The sequence below is a fragment of the Rhinoraja longicauda genome, chromosome 5, assembly GCF_053455715.1.
Source record: "Rhinoraja longicauda isolate Sanriku21f chromosome 5, sRhiLon1.1, whole genome shotgun sequence".
In the NCBI taxonomy this organism is placed as follows: Eukaryota; Metazoa; Chordata; class Chondrichthyes; order Rajiformes; family Arhynchobatidae; genus Rhinoraja; species Rhinoraja longicauda.
Window position 1 is genome coordinate 10,335,486 of NC_135957.1, and position 17,438 is coordinate 10,352,923.

At 44.2% G+C, this 17,438-nt stretch overlaps 1 protein-coding gene across 1 annotated transcript in view; it reads right to left on the reverse strand.

Moving 5' to 3' along the window:
* The window catches only part of agpat5 (1-acylglycerol-3-phosphate O-acyltransferase 5 (lysophosphatidic acid acyltransferase, epsilon)), a 110,040-nt gene that overhangs the window by 48,161 nt on the left and 44,441 nt on the right, over nucleotides 1-17,438 (reverse strand). The window contains exons 5-6 of the mRNA XM_078398906.1: nucleotides 15,450-15,540; nucleotides 2,691-2,852 (exon numbers count right to left, since the gene is read on the reverse strand). Coding sequence (XP_078255032.1) covers nucleotides 2,691-2,852; nucleotides 15,450-15,540 — 253 coding nt within the window. The remainder of the gene's footprint in view (nucleotides 1-2,690; nucleotides 2,853-15,449; nucleotides 15,541-17,438) is intronic.

The following is a 17,438-nucleotide window of genomic DNA, read 5'->3' on the forward strand; positions in this document are numbered from 1 at the left end:
TTGCCTTTGCCAGTGTCTGATCCTTGGTACTGAGATGCTGCCTGACCCACTGAGTTACTCCAGCATTTTGTGTCTACCATTGATTTAAACCAGCATCTGCAGTTTTTTTCCCTACCATTCAGATAATAATCTGCCTTCCTGTTCTTACAACCAAAGTGGATAACATCACATTTATCCACATTATACTGCATCTGCCATGCATCTGCCCACTCACCCAACCTATCCTAGACATCCTGCAGCCTCATAGCATCCTCCTCGCAGCTCACACTGCCTCCCAGCTTTGTGTCATCTGCAAACTTGGAGATGTCACATTTAATTCCCTCGCTTAAATCGTTCATATATATTGTCAATAACTGGGGTCCTAGTACCGAGCCTTGCGGCACCCCACTCGTCACTGCCTGCCATTCAGAAAAGGACCCATCAGTGAGTTAGGGTACGGTTCGATTCACCCAAACCCATTAAGAACGTTGGACTTTCGTCTAAGGAAATGATGAGCTACCAATACTGAGAAATATATTCTGCACTCTTCCAGTTTGCTCTATCTATTGTAATCAAGTTTGAAGTGATTGTATCTATGCATGGCATATCTGATCTGTTTGGATAGCATACAAAACAAAGCTTTTCCCTGTACCTCAGCACGTGTGACAATAATAAACCTAAACTCAGTCGATTAGTGACGATTTAGAGGTGTTCTAAAGCAATCACGGTGACATCTTTCATGATGCTGTTAATTCACTAGAAGAGATTAAAGTAGGATCCCAAAATTCATGGATTGGGATTCCTATAGCTGAAGTACTCATAGAACTGAGGGCACATGGTTGGGTCCAAATAATTTGTTTTCAAAAGTGATGCTTTCCTTACATGCCCGTGTTGTCCATTGATAATTGACTAGCTGAAAAATAAGTGAATATGCACAGCATTTATCAAAGAACTAACAAGATGTATTAACCAAGAAATTGGAGATACCCAACTACAAATTTGATTGCCCATTATGATGCCTGCTAATACTAAAAACAAATTAAATTCTAATTCCTATACTAATTGAAAAAACAAATTCATTTTCTCGCTTCGTGTTTTAAATATTAATATTCATACTTGATCTTGGCTGTGGAAGATGAACATACACAGAGCAAATTACAGGAGAATAGGAATTGATATCATCTTCGTATTCATCAGTCATGGCAAATGTTGCTGCTGTACAAAGGCTGGCTTAACCAGTATTTTAGCCACATGCAGCCACAACAAAAACTTGTCGTCTCTGCACTCGTGCAATTATTGAGTTAAACAAGGTAGCACAGTCCATACAACAGTCTATTGTTTCCTTGACCTAATAGGGCTGGACTGAATTCCTTACAGGATTATGATCGGTAAAAAAAATGTCAGGAGTTAAGAACTCCTGTAGCTGGACACCTATAAACATCGTTTTTTTCTGCTTGCAGACAACTGTAGCTCACAAGTCTCACCCCTTGCTGAATCTATGTCGCAGGAAACATTGCTTAAAGTTGTAGGAAAGATGAACTGCCCTTTGCTTTTGGAGTTTAGGGCAAGTCTTGGGCCAGAGAACTGTGGGTAAATGCCACTAACATCCTCTTAAAAATGAAGAAACAAGGAACTGCAGATGCTGGTTTACAAAAAAGACATTACGCTGAGTGCTGGAGTAACTCAGCGGGTTAGGCAGCATCTCTGGGGAACATGGATAGGTGACATTCTGAAGAAAAAACTCAATCCGAAAGGTCACTTATCCATGTTCTCCAGAACTGCTGCCTGACCTGTTGAGTTCCTCCTGCACCGTTTTATTTCCTCTCAAAAATATCAGTCAACTCACAAAAATCACACAGGATACATGCTGAACAATGAAGTATTTTGATGTTGAGATAGTTTTTATTTCAGATTAGCAGGAGTTGCAATGATTAATTTCAGGCATTGAAGACTATCTTTTATTGGCAGTGGGAACTGGATTTTGGTATAGTAAACTTGACAGCATATTTTACAAATGTACCTCTGAAAAATCCACATACAATTAGAAAAATCCCTTTTGCATGTGGAACATTATGGCTTGTGCATGACTGCAACATGTAGATAACGAAGCGTCTTGTTCCCCGTCGCTGGGGCACCTTCTACAACTAGATGTGTAATTTGGTTTTCATTCGTCAAAGTTTCTGTAACTCACACTTTTTTCCAGGGTGGGGTAGTTAACCCCACGCCCAACCGCAACCTGGAGGACCAGGCACTGCTTCATCTGCCTCCTCACCCGTACGGTTTGGTTGAGCCTGCCAGGGATATAAAACCTCATCCGGCATAGCTCTCAGGATCACTGGAGTACGCAAGCCTCTCCACCACGTCAAGGTTGCAGTCTAGGCAAGGTTGGATTGGACACACTCTCAGAAAACCTGCCACATCACCTGGCAAGCCCTGAAATGGAACCCCCAAGGAAAAAGGAAGAGAGGTCGCCCCAGGAACAGCTGGAGAAGAGGTGTCCAGGCAGAAATGTCTGGTAGTTGGCTCAACTGGGAAGATCTCGAAAGAACCGTCAACAACCGAGTGAGGTGGAGGACATTTGTCAATGGCCTATGCTCCCTAGAGGAGCAAAGGGCTTAAGAAGAAGATGACTGCAATATACTAATTTGTCAGCCACAATTGGCTTGCCAAGAATGCTTCTTCCCAAGAGAAGAACACGTAAATGTACTTACCAGGCATGGATGGTGCTGTTGTCCGTTGCCCATTATTTTTTACAGTGCCTTCGTATACTACAGTGATATCATACACTGCATCTAGGTGGCACCTCAAGGTGTTAACGGCTATTCGCATTGCCTTCACACGCGGAGACATTACATGTCTTAACTCTGGTAGTCCTGAAAATGAACAAAGGTATCTTTACAACTGGAAGATGCCAAGGTTAGGTTACACATTATGTCAGTAATACTGGCATTCAATGGGCAATAGTTTAGTTTAGTTTAGTTTAGAGATACAGTCGGGAAACAGGCCCTTTGGCCCAACAAGTGCGATCAATGATCACCCATGCACTAGTTTTATCCTACACACTAGGGGCAAATTACAGAATCCCATTTACCTACACGTCTTTGGAATGTGGGAGGAAACGGAGCACCCGGAGGAAACTCAAGAGTCACAAGGAGAACGTACAGACAGCACGCATTGTCAGGTTCACACCCGGGTCTCTGGCACTGTAAGGAAGCAACTCTGCCTCTGTTCCACAACATACTGAAGTTAATATAATCCAACCATGGGTTTAAATGTATACATGTTAATTACATGTTTGTGTCACATGAAAAACAAAGTAGAAAGAATTGGATAGACAATTCCAATAAGTTCAACACGAAACAGTTAACTCTGGATGTGTAAAATAGTGAAACAAGGCAAGCCAGCTGACAACAGTTCTTACTCATGCCCATTATAGAACAGTGCAGAATAAGAACAGGCCTTTCAGCCCACTACGTCCCATTGTCCAAGCACTTTTCAGTACTACATTTTACTGGTTCTGCATGTGTCTGTTGATCATTTGGATGAAACAACATTTAACCAGTATCACTACAATAATGATTATACATTTCCCATATGTTGAAGTAACTGTAGTGATTTATGATTAATATGATTTTTTTTCCCCATTTGGGAAAATTATACCAACATTGGGAACAAACAATGAAAATCATTTTCACACTAAGATGCAGAAACAGCAATGCCAGAATTAGGACAAAAATATCTTAAAATAAATATCCTTTAATTTTGATGGTTACTTATTTTAATGCACTTAAAATTGCTCGAGTCCTAAACCTCAACATTGTTTCCAAACGTGATTATTTAGTTTTGAACTGTAAAGTCTCCAAGTTGATTGCAGCAAGTGTTCATCAGTGGTTTAAAAAAAAGCTCTAGATTGCCAAGTATTTTTTTTTAGGATTAACAAGTTAAAGTGAAGACATACATCAACTTAACTAGTGTCTTGGATTCAGCTTTTTTCAACAACTTTAATAATGCATAATAAGAATGATATAATGCAATACATAATTATTTCCAATTTGAATGCAAGTTCACAACCAGAACAGTCGAATTGATTAATAATTCAGAGACGCAGATAACTTTCCCACTGAACAATTAATGAACGCAATGAATCCCACGTCAAACATTACTGAAAATTTCCAATAACAAAATTAATACACAAGTACATTGAAATTTTGCAAATAATCCCCTCCCCCATCCTTATACGCAGAATTACTGGGAATAGTTTCCTTTACAGACGTGAAAATAGGGTTTAAACAACATTGAGATTTTATAATGAGTCCCAAGATTTGTGCGAGTGTCATGATTTGTTATTTCCATCAATTAATGCTGTTGAATTCAAAATCTGCAATGGTGCCCAATTTTGTTTGCAAAAACCAGGCAAATCAGCAATATCCCCCACAGTGTGTCTATGTTTTCTGTTGTGAATCCCCATGCTACCAATCATGGAAACTTACAAAAACTTGCCACAAAATGATTTCATCATGTAAATGGTGCTTCCATATGTATGTCACAACTGTAGCAGCTGGAACTAATGCATCATTCATCCAGAAGAGCTCAGAAGGGCAGCATGGTGGCGCAGCAATAGAGTTACTGCCTTGCATCGCCAGAGACCCCGGTTCGATCCTGACTATGGGTGCCATCTTTATGGAGTTTGTAAGTTCTTCCTGTGATCGCATGGATTCTCTCCCGGGTGCTCCGGTTTCCTCTCACACTCCAAAGATGTACAGGTTTGTAGGCTAATTGGCTTTGATAAATTTGTAAATTGTCCCTTGCGTGTAGTATGCGTTAGTGTAACGGGGATCGTTGGTCGGCGCGGACTGTTTGCACGTAGTATCTCTTAACTAAACCAATAATATCCCACAGGGTATCCATGGTTTCTGTTGCGAATCCCTATGCTACCAATCGTAGAAAATACACGTGCAAAAACTTGCCACAAAATTATGACATTATCTAAATTTTGTTTCATATGAAAGTCACAACTGTACCAGCTGGAACTAATGCACCATACATGTAGAAGAGATCTTTATTCAGACTGGTCGTTGTCACGTTTGCATTATTGCACATTACCAACTGGGTTTCAAAGTTGATACCACGAGCTTCAAAACCATGTGCTTCCCTTCCAAGGTAAACACAAAATGCTGGAGTAACTCAGCAGGACAGGCAGAGAGAAGGAATGGGTGACGTTTTGGGTCGAGACCCTCCTCGAGACTGATGTCAGGGGAGTGGGTGAGACAGAGATACAATGTAGTCAGAGACAGAAAGACTGGTGGGAGAACTGGGAAGGGGGGGGGGGGGGGGGGAGAGAATGGTGGAGAGAGAGAGAAACCAAGGGCAATTTGAAGTTAGAGAAGTCAATGTTCATACCACTGGGGTGTAAGCTACCACCAATTTGCGATGGGCCTCACTCTGACAATGGAAAGGTCACATTGGGATTGGGGGGAAGTTAAAGTGCTGAGAACTGGGAAGGGGGAGGGAATGGAGTGAGAGGGAAAACAAGGGCTATTTGAAGTTAATGTTCATACTGCTGTGGTGTAGGCTACCCGAGCCAAATACGAGGTGCTGGTCAGAATTGAATTCAACCACTTTGTACAGTTTTTAAGAGAGTCTGGTAATTCTATTACCCAATGACCCAGAATTTGTTTCAATGATTATTGCACAACATTTTAGACGCCCTACCTTTGGTTATCAGTGACTTAACAGTCGCACTTATCAAAGATATACATAAATGAAGGTCCAAACCAAACAAATGATAGCTTTAAGCAAATACTAACACCAGGAGGAATTGTCCAATAAGTCGAGGCAGATATGTTCCAAATTCAAGGGCTGTAATCTTTTCCACAGTGCCCTTCCCAGTCCATAACAACTGGCTTTTGTCAAACCCAATTGCAAAAATCAGCCCCATTTCTCAAGAAAGGAGAGCACTTCATTGTACCCATTAAGTGGCGGAAATTGTTAAACATATTTCAAACTCTTTCAACATTTTAAAATACTTTCCTTCATAAGTATATGTTCAAAAGATGGGAAAATTACCAGATTTAAAGCACATAGTAAACGTAAAAGCATTCGTCCCACCTCTCCAATGGCCCCGATTGTACTCCTGCCATTAGGAAGGTGTAAAGAGTCTGAAAACTGTGATCAATTTCAGAAACATCTTCCCAATGATTATCAGGTTATTAATACTAATGCTAAAAATACTAAATACATTTAGAACTATGAACTACCTTGGTTGCACTAGGAACTTCTAGTTTCTGTTTTGATATGCACAGTATTGTTTTTTTAATTAAAAGCATTCGTAAATATGGTTCCCCCCCCCCCCCCCCCCCCCCCGCGTGGTGTCATTGATGGATCCTTCACCCACAACTTCTCTGTGCTCCATAGTTCTGCTCTTGTTTCCTTCCCCCCAGACAGAACAAGGATAGAGTTCCCCTGGTCCCCACTTGTCCATGCCGACCAAGATGCTCAATCTACACTAATCCCACCTGCCCACCTCCCTCAAACCCATTCCTACCCTGTCCAAATGTCTGTCAAATGTTAATCTATAGCTGGCTCAACTACCTCCTCTGGCACCTCATTCCCACCACCCTCCAAATTCATTAGAAGTTGGTTGAGAATGGCTGCCTTGTTATTAAGGGGGCTCAGATCCTGGCATTCCTTTCTTCAAAAGGCGATAAATTCAATTTAATAGTTTAATTGTTTCCTGGCAGTTTTCAAAGGTGTCAAAAATCCACTGCAGCTCATCTGTTGACAACCCAGCCACAAAAACAAGTTGTTCTAAGCATTTGAGAGTCACTGGTATGTTGTTAACAGCAAGAAAACATTATTACTGACAGTGCGAGGATTAAAATGTTCGGCACTATAATCTTTGCACCTAAAATTGATGGGTTACATTCACCAGACAGGCTAGTTATTCCAAACTTGAAATGCATTGCTCTCTGGCCAATGCCTTTGCGATTATACAGAATCAGTCACAGTGTGGAAACAGGGCCTTCAGCCAAACCTGCCCATACCCTTCCAAACTTATCGAAACGTATAAGATTATTAAGGGGTTGGACACGTTAGAGGCAGGAAACATGTTCCCAATGTTGGGGGAGTCCAGAACAAGGGGCCACAGTTTAGGAATAAGGGGTAGGCCATTTAGAACTGAGATGAGGAAAAACTTTTTCAGTCAGAGAGTTGTGAATCTGTGGAATTCTCTGCCTCAGAAGGCAGTGGAGGCCAATTCTCTGAATGCATTCAAGAGAGAGCTAGATAGAGCTCTTAAGGATAGCGGAGTCAGGGGGTATGGGGAGAAGGCAGGAACGGGGTACTGATTGAGAATGATCAGCCATGATCACATTGAATGGCGGTGCTGGCTCGAAGGGCCGAATGGCATCCTCCTGCACCTATTGTCTATACCTATCCTAGCCATGTACCTATCCAAATGTTTCTTAAACATTGTGATAGTACCTGCCTCAACCTGCCTCTGGCAGCTTGTTCTCTATATCCACTACCCATTGTGAAAAAAAGCTGCTCCTCCTTTCCTATTAAATCTTTCCCTCCCTCATCTTAAACCTATGTCCTCTGGTTCTGGATTTCCCTACTCTGGGTAAAAGACTGTATTTACCCCATCTCTTCCTTCCAGTCACCATCCCCCAACGTATCTTTACCTGTGATTTCATGATCTACCCCAAATCCACTGCTTACGATAAGCTGAACAAAACTACATGCCCCGCTGAGTTACTCCAGCATTTTGTGTCTATCTTCACAGTAAACCAGCACCTGCAGTTCCTTCTTACACATTTTGTCTTCTCAATGCAATTTGTGTTCAATCTGAGCTCAATTGATACAAAAATATAGTCTGCTGATAATTTCATAACCGCATCTGTCTCTTCCTTTCCCTCGGTTTTTATTTAAACTGAACTCTTCATCCATATCTGTATGTTCCCGGATGAACCTTCCCAAAACTCTTGGATAACCTGCCAACACCTTACTCAAATAGCGCTTGCATTCAATCTTGCACCACATCCAGTTTGGCTGTCAACCCAACATGACTAACATTACCTCACAGTTCTAGGATGTCATTCCATGTTTAAATCCCATTACCAACAGGTAAAGTACACAGAATTATTATTATTTGTACCTCATTCTTTCAGCAAACCCAGTTAGTTGAAGAGTGATCAAGAGTATTTATTTGTCATATGTACTGAAACACAAGAATGAAATTCTTACTTGCAGCAGCAAAAACAGGTTTGTAAACACAGTATTCAATAGATAGCATAATTAACAAAGGTCAAAAAAGTTAAGTTAAAAAACCCCCACATAGTGCAAATCAAAACAGAAGCTAGAAGTTCCTAGTTCAACCAAGGCAGTTCATAGTTCTAAATTTAGATAGTAGTAGACCAAGTGGACCCGTTGGGCCCATTCCTCGTAGAGGGGGGACAGGGAAGGAGAGAGGGTGCCAGTGACCTTGGCTCCGTGGAGCCAGCGCTGCAGCCGAAACGAGAGGACCCAAAGCCTCTCATGGATTGGTGTAGGACCCTCACCCCCTCCACTCAATCCCCCTTATCCCCCCTCCTCCCCCTCACTCATCCACTCCACCCCCGCACCCCCCCAAACCCTACTCCACCCCCCACCCCTACTCCCCCTCCCCTCCACCCCCCCTCCCCCACCACCCCCCACCCGGGCATCAGTCAGACCCCCCACATCGTCCTCCCCTGCAAGAGATTAATATATATTGAAAGATGTACAATATAACATTTAATATTTTTACATTATTATATTTCAAGTATTATAATTGTTACATTATATTATTATTATTACCCTGTGTGTGTGTGCGCACGGTGGGGCTGTAGTCCGGTGATTGTCCGGTGTGCTGGGGCTGGGAGGTGGAGGGGTGGCAGCTGGGACTACACCTCTCGGCGGGCAGCGTAGTGGCGGGAGTCTGGCACAAGATGGCAGAGCGGGAGTTGGAGGAGGAGAGGGGCCGCCATTTTTGTTGCAGTGATCGAAGTGGGCGCTGGAGGAGTCCGGTGATGGCCCGGGGCACTGGGCGGGAGCGGGATCTCGACAACGCCGTCGGTTGAAGCTGGCACTGGAGGAGTCGGAGGCGAACGATGAGACGACGACCATCTGCCTCCTGCTTGGAATCTCCCCCGGGTGCGGGGGGAGAGGAAAGGGGAGAGTCACCCCGGCCCCGGGTGGCCAGCAGCAGGAGAGTGGCCGTCCTGCCAGCGGCCATCTTCTTTGGAGGAAGGTCAGGCGCGAGGCATGCTGGGACGGGTGGCAGTCCTTCGGAGGGAGCGCATTTGTCAGTTTATTGGCTGTGACTCCCTGGCCCCCTCCCTCATTGGCTGTCACTCGTGCGGGTCCCATTGTGACGTCACACGCTGGAGATCATAATGAAATCGGTTTAAAAGGTAATTTTTAAACTTTAAAATCTCTCTAACTTTAAAAATAAAACACCAATTTGAATGAAACTTGTTTTAAAGGGTCCCCGGGACAATGGTGAGTAGGGTGGGCCTAAAATTGTTGCGCTATCGTGTACCGTTTTGGCGGTGTAGAGGGCATGGCACGCACATAAACACAAACATATATACACAAACAAACCGAGAGTTTTAGTAATATGTAGATTTATAGCGTTATTATTAATGACCTGATAGTTGTTGGGAAAGAGATGCTTCTGAAATTGGTCAGAGTTTTCAGACTCTTATACCTTCTTCCCAATGGCAGGAGTACAATCAGGGCCATGGGAGAGGTGATACAGGTGTGGCGAGGGTGGTGTGGGTCCTTGATGATGCTGGCTGCCTTTGAGGCAGGGCATCCTATAGTCATCTTCAATGGTGGGGAGGTCAGTGCATTTGATGGACCAGAAAGTGTCCACCATTTTTTGCAATCTCCTTCATTCCTGGGTGTTCAAGTTGCCGAACCAGGCAGTTATGCAACCAGTCAATATGATCTCTACTGTACACCTGCAGAAGCTCGAGAGTATTTGTCGACATACCGATTCTGAATCAGTCTGAAGAACAGTCTCGACCCGAAACGTCACCCATTCCTTCTCTCCAGAGATGCTCCCTGTGTCGCTGAGTTATTCCAGCATTTTGTGTCTCCTCAATCCCCACCAAATCTCCTCAATCCCCCAAGTAGGCAGAGGCATTGATGTGCTTTCTTTATGATTTCTTCAATGTGCTCGGTCCAGGACAGATCTTTAGAGATATGCACACATAGGAAAGTGAAGTTGTTGACACTCTCCACTGCTGAAGACAGGTTTGTGAATCCTTCCTCTTCTAAAGTAAACATTCAGCTCCTTGGTTTTACTGACGTTGAAAGCAAGGTTGTTGTTCTGGCACAATTCAATCTGGATGATATTAGCTATACTTCCACTGGTTTTCAAATTAACGAGGTCCATACTGAAGAGCAAATTTATGGTTAGAATAAAGTGTTATTCCAGAACAGCAATGGAGAGAATTCCTCCACGTGCAATGATATAACACGCAGTATTAATGCCTGAGAAATAAGCTGTTCTTGATGAATGTCACTGTTTGAAAACCATTGTGAATAATGCAAGACTTGAAAAATCTGGTAATAGCATGCTGTGCATCCAAAACATAAAGTGGATATTTAGATAAGCTGTCAAACCCATGGCACAAGATTTGCATCTGAGCTTACAAATCTCATAATATTGTCTTGTGAATAAGCCATTTAAATTCTCAGCCAACAACCAAAAATGTTGTCTTTATTCACTCATGAGAAGTACAGTGCCAAGAATGGCGGCACGGTGGCGCAGCAGTAGAGTTGCTGCCTTACAGCGCTTGCAGCGCCAGAGACTCTGGTTCGATCCTGACTACGGGTGCTGTCCGTACGGAATTTGTACGTTCTCCCCATGACCTGCATGGGTTTTCTCTGAGATCTTTAGTTTCCTCCCACACTCCAAAGACGTACAGATATGTAGGTTAATTGGCTTGGTACAAGTGTAAATTGTCCCTAGTGTGTGTGCGATAGTGTTAATATGTGGGGATCGCTGGTCGGCGCAGACCCGGTGGACTGAAGGGCCTATTTCCGTGCTGCATCTCTGAACTAAACTAAATGATGACAAGAAGCACAACCACAAGTCAATTTCACATCGTAAATAAGAATATAACTGTTATGTTGTTATGTGCCACACAAGTGCAGAGCAGGATTTACTTATTGTAGCTTATTTGTGTTATCAACATAAAAATGTACATCTAGAAACTAGATAGGATTCATAAGCAGGTTGCTTTCATTTGCTTACATTAATTCAAACTTAATAAGTTACATAAAAAGTTGTTTATAGAGTGATAAGAGTCAAAGCCTTACAGTGTAGAAACAGGCCCTTCGGCCCAACTTGCCCACACCAGCCAACATGTCCCGCCTACACTAGTCCCACCAGCCTGCGTTCGGCCCAAATTCCTCTAACCTGTCCTATCCATGTACCTGTCTAAATGTTTATTAAACCTGCCTCAACTAACTCCTCCGGAAGCTCGTTTCAGCTCGAATAACCGTGCCACCGCCGACCAGAACAACGACCGAGGACCGGAACGCACCCCAGTAGGCCCGACTTGCCCACAGGCCTCCCAGGGGACTGCGGTGAAGTCAGGCAGCGAGGCCTGTGTGGGCCAAAGGAGCCTCAACGGTGACGGCAATGGGAGCCTCGGGGCAGCAGCAGGAGACTCGGCGGCGGCCTCGGCCTCGGCGGGGCCTCGCGGTCGATGAGCGTGAGAGGGGAGGGGAACCCAGTGTGGGGGGGGGTGTGGGGCCACTCTAGTTTAGAATCCTCTGCCCAGAGGACAAGTCTGTGTTTGTTTGTTCATTTGTTCCGGCAAAGGTGCCGTGCACACGGCAGCCAGACAACAGTCGCTTGTCTTTTTCTTTTGGTTTTCACTTTTAATTTCAAGTTTTTGTGTGCCTTGTGTGTTGTGACTGTCAGCAGACCAATTTCCCTCCAGGTGTGAATAAAGTTTATCGTATCATATATCCATCACCCTTTGTGTAAAAAAGTTACCCCTCAGTTTCCTATTAAATTTTACTCTCTTCACCTTAAACATCTATCCTCTGGTTCTCGATTCCCCTACTCTGGGCAAGAGAGTCTATGCGTCAACCCGATTTATTCTTGTCAAGATCTTGTACACCTCGATAAGAACTATAATATTATGAACATATTTGAAAGTACAGAAGGTGTGCTGGTGCTTAAATTTGAGCCTTGATTCACACACCCAAAAATCTTGCCGAGCTCTGATCCAACTCTAGATTGTAAGCTCAGCATGAAAAAACAAAAATCATTTCTACTAATATGTAACTTTCTCATCCCACTCGATAGAAAACTTAGCTAAGGCCTAGGCTCCAGCAAAGGGTAAACTATATATTCCAAACAGACAGCAGGCCAATGACAAATGTGGGAGATAAGGTGTTGATTTGGCAACAGAGTGCAGCTACACTGCTGTGAGTATAAGACAGATTTGAAGCAAGCTAGAAAGAAATTCAAGCTTCAATGATGTGGGGAGAAAGACACTGCTCGATGGCTTTAGTTTTAGTTTAGTTTAGAGATACAGCACAGAAACAGGCCCTTTGGCCCACTAAGGCCGAGCCGACTAGCATTCCCCGCACACCAACACCATCCTACTCGCACTTGGGCCAATTTACAATTACACCAAGCCAATTAACTTACAAACCTGTACGACTTGAGGAATGTGGGAGGAACCGGGAGATTCCGGAGAAAATCCACGCATGTTACTGGGAGAAAATACAAGCTCTCTAAAGAAAGCACCTGCAGTCAGGATCGATCCCGGGTCTCTGGCATTGTAAGGCAGCAACCCTACCTTTGTGCGACCGTGCCACCAAATTTTGTGCTCGTAGGTTTTCTGGTAAGCCTAACTGAGGTGCCAATCTATAATCCAGTAACTCTAAACTAAACGGAGAATAAATTAGGATGCTGTTATTACTGCTTATAACCCTTTTTGAGGGTTCACCACAGTTTAAATATTAATGAACTAAGAAAATAGTAATGTTTTGTTTTCCATAGCCAAGCAACAGAACTGAACAGATTTGTCTCGGGGGGAACCACAATTCCAACATTCAAGATGCAGAAACTACTGCAAAATACAAAGCCCTCTAACTACAAGAACTCTAATGTCAAATCATAGCACCAATTTATTATCACACAAGATCAAAAGACACAGAAGCAGAATTAGGCCAGTCGGCCGATCAAGTCTGCTCTGCTATTCGATCGTGGCTGATCTATTTCTCTTCTCAACTCCATTCTCCTACCTACTCCCCGCCACCTTTGACAGCTTTACTAATCAAGAACCTGCCAATCTCTGCTTTAAAAATACCCAATGACTTGGCCTCCACAGCCATCTGTGGCAATGATTCACCACCCTCTGACTAAAGAAATTCCTCCTCATCTCCACCCTAAACGTATGTATTTTTATTCTGAGATTATGGCCTCTGGTCCTCAATTCTCCCTTTTGTGGCGGATCAGGCCACTCCTTGGGTCAGCCCCCTCGTTACGTGACGGACAGGCGAAAGGGGTTAAAAGCCAGGCCAAGGGAAGACGTATCTTATCCCTAGGAGAACTACGCTGTGGGCAGGAGCTCACAGCCTAATAAAAGAATCTAACAAAACACTGCCTGGCGTCTTGCCTTTTCTCTGGCCTCCGCCAGGCCACTACATTGGTGACCTCGACGGACATCACACGTAGTGATGTCAAACGATAATGTGCAACCCGGTCCTGCCGCCCTCGGTCCTGCCGACCTCGAGGCCGTCTCCCTCAAACTCCCGACCCTGTGGACCGAAGAGCCTGAGGTCTGGTTTCAGCAGGCAGAGGCACAGTTTGCTGTGCGAGGGGTAACCGTCGACTTGACGAAGTACTTTTATGTCGTCGGCGCCCTGGACCAGGCGACAGCAAGGCGAGTAAAGCCTTACCTTAATGACCCCCCCGCGGATGACAAATATAAGGGCCTTAAAGAACTCCTTATCAGGAGGTTCGGCCTCAGCGACGCCGAGAGGGCAACTCGCGTTATGAGCCAGGAGGGGCTCGGGGACCGACGGCCGTCGGCCCTTCTGGAGGACATGCTCGCCCTTATGGGCGTGATGGGGGGGGTCCTGTGGCGGATCAGGCCACTCCTTGGGTCAGCCCCCTCGTTACGTGACGGACAGGCGAAAGGGGTTAAAAGCCAGGCCAAGGGAAGGCGTATCTTATCCCTAGGAGAACTACGCTGTGGGCAGGAGCTCACAGCCTAATAAAAGAATCTAACAAAACACTGCCTGGCGTCTTGCCTTTTCTCTGGCCTCCGCCAGGCCACTACACTTTCTTATTTTTCATGTCAAAGGCACAAAACAAAACTTATTTTTAACAACTAAATAACCCTTCAAACAATTAGCACAAAAAGTGATGCGTAAAGGATTCTTCTGCCTATTTTATAGACAATAGACAATAGGTGCAGGAGTAGGCCATTCGGCCCTTCGAGCCAGCACCGCCATTCAATGTGATCATGGCTGATCATTCTCAATCAGTACCCCGTTCCTGCTTTCTCCCCATACCCCCTGACTCCGCTATCCTTAAGAGCTCTATCTAGCTCTCTCTTGAATGTATTCAGAGAATTGGCCTCCACTGCCCTCTAAGGCAGAGAATTCCACAGATTCACAACTCTCTGACTAAAAGAGTTTTTCCTCGTCTCTGTTCTAAATGGCCTACCCCTTATTCTTAAACTGTGGCCCCTGGTTCTGGACTCCCCAACATTGGGAACATGTTTCCTGCCTCTAACATGTCCAACCCCTTAATAATCTTATACGTTTCGATAAGATCCCCTCTCATTCTTATAAATTCTAGTGTATACAAACCCAGTCGCTCCAGTCTTTCAACATATGACAGTCCCGCCATTCCGGGAATTAACCTAGTAAACCTACGCTGCACGCCCTCAATAGCAAGAATATCCTTCCTCAAATTTGGAGACCAAAACTGCACACAGTACTCCAGGTGCGGTCTCACTAGGGCCCTGTACAACTGCAGGACCTCTTTGCTCCTGTACTCAACTCCTCTTGTTATGAATGCCAACATTCCATTGGCTTTCTTCACTGCCTGCTGTACCTGCATGCTTCCTTTCAGTGACTGATGCACTAAGACACCCAGATCACGTTGTACGTCCCCTTTTCCTAACTTGACACCATTCAAATAATAATCTGCCTTCCTATTCTTACCACCAAAGTGGATAACCTCACACTTATCCACAAATCTCCACATTTCAGCACGCAAATCTCCACATTTCAGTCTTATACCTCATTGGATCCTTCTTGCCTCCCTGTGCAAGAATGCCAGTTTGGAGCAAAGTACTCCCTCTTGCAGTCAACAGAGACTGCGGTAGTTCGACTAAGCATGACTTAAACTCTGGTTCGAACCAACACACTGCTGAGCTATTAGTTAAATATTGATGCAATCTCACCTTCTTTACGAGCGTACGCCTGACTTGCTGCAATCACCTGAGGGTAATCTGGATTGTAACGTGTTCCTTCTGGGAAAATCACAAGGTAAGTCTGAAGAAGAAAATGAAGACTTATTAAAATATGCTAGGTGCGAGACCGAATGAGAAAAACTGTCAACGGGTCAGACAGGAGAGACAAGTGGACAATGGGCAGGTCAATGGCAAAACTGGACAGAAGGAAGCACCCTATTCTTTTAAATAAAGGTGCCAATAACTTCTCAGTGAACTTTTCAGTTCAATGCCAACAGGCTCAAGGCATACAAGCAAAGGACAGGCTGCTGTGTTATTTTACTGAAGATAGACACAAAAAGCTAGAGTAACTTAGTAAGAACATGCAGCATCTCTGGAGAGAACGAATGCATGACGTTTCAAGTCGAGACCCTTCTTCAGACTATGTCCTCCTATAAATTAGTGCATGGAATATGGAGCCTATACAACTCTATCAATGGCACAGCTAGTAGAGTTGCATGACTCAAAGTGCCAGAAAGCCCAGGTTTGATCCTGACCTTGGGATTTGTCTGTGTGCAGTTTGTACATTCTCCCTGTGACAGTGCGGGCTTCTCCAGGTGCTTCAGTTTCCTCCCACTTCCCAAAGACATGCGAGGTTGTAGTTAATTAGCCTCTGTAAATTGCCCGTCGAGTGTAGGGAGTGGATGAGAAAAGTGGGATAACAAAGAACTAGTGTGAACAATTGATCGATAGTCTATGTGGACTCGGTGGACTAAAAGTCTGTTTCCACACTATCTCTAAATTATATTAAACTTGCAGGCACAAGAGACTGCGGATGCTGGGATCTGGATCTCCACAGATGCTGCCCAAACTACTGCGTTCCTCCAGTAACATGTGTTTTGTCTAAGACAGACACAAAGTACTGGAGTAACTCAGTGGGTCAGGCAGCATCTCTGGAGAAAAGGAATAGCTGACATTTTGGGTCAGAACTCTTCTTCAGACTAAAAGATAGAGAAGGCCAGAACAAAACAGGAGCGGCAACAGATGACCTCAGGAAGGGTGAAGTCCATTATGGCCCGTTGTTGGCTGGGAAACATGTGCTACTGGCAGGGATACAAGGATGCGAACAGTGAAACTAGTAGGATGACTCAGGTGGGGGAGGGGTATGATCTATATTTTGTTGCAATTCTAACACATCAAAATCCTAAAATATTTCTTAGTGTCAGTGTTCAAAGAAGCACTCCATTGGTACAGTATATCATCTCAGTAGATAGTATTCTTCTGAATATTTCTCAAAGATGGAAAACTTTAAAGGATTCTTGGTATTGTGAATTAAGGGGAAGAGGACAAGAACATATTAATAGGTTCTGCTGAAGCATACGCATTTCAATTTTACAAATGCCACAATAGAGTAGATGGTATTTCGTTATTATTTTTCAAGTGGTTAGAAGGGGCGGCACAGCAGTAGAGCTGCTGCCATACAATGCCAGAGACCCAAGTTTGATCCTGACTATGAGTGTTGACTGTACAGAGTTTGTACGTTCTCCGTGACCAGCGCAGGTTTTCTCCAGATGTCGTGGTTTTCTCCAACACTCCATTAAAGTTCTAAATTGTCTCTAGTGTGTGTAGGATAGTGTTACGTGTGTGAGGATTGCTGGTCAGCGTGGACTCTGTGTGCCAAAGGGCCTGTTTCTGTACTGTATCTCTAAACTAAACTAACATTCCCCAGAGAAAGAGAGAGAAAATACCTCCCATGCATGGGATGCCTTTCTGTAGTCAGACTATCTGCACTAAATCCTCACAGCTGAAGTGAATCACTGGCAATTTAGAGATCTCTAATGGAAATCCCCACAACCACCAGCATCACCACCATTGCAGCTGAAACACCATTTCCTGAAACTCCTCAGTGTATGACATCCCAATGCTCCACGTTCAACTTCATTTGCTCCTCACTCGCAAAAACAAGATGACCGCCGGCAGTGCCGCCGCCCGCCCGCGCTC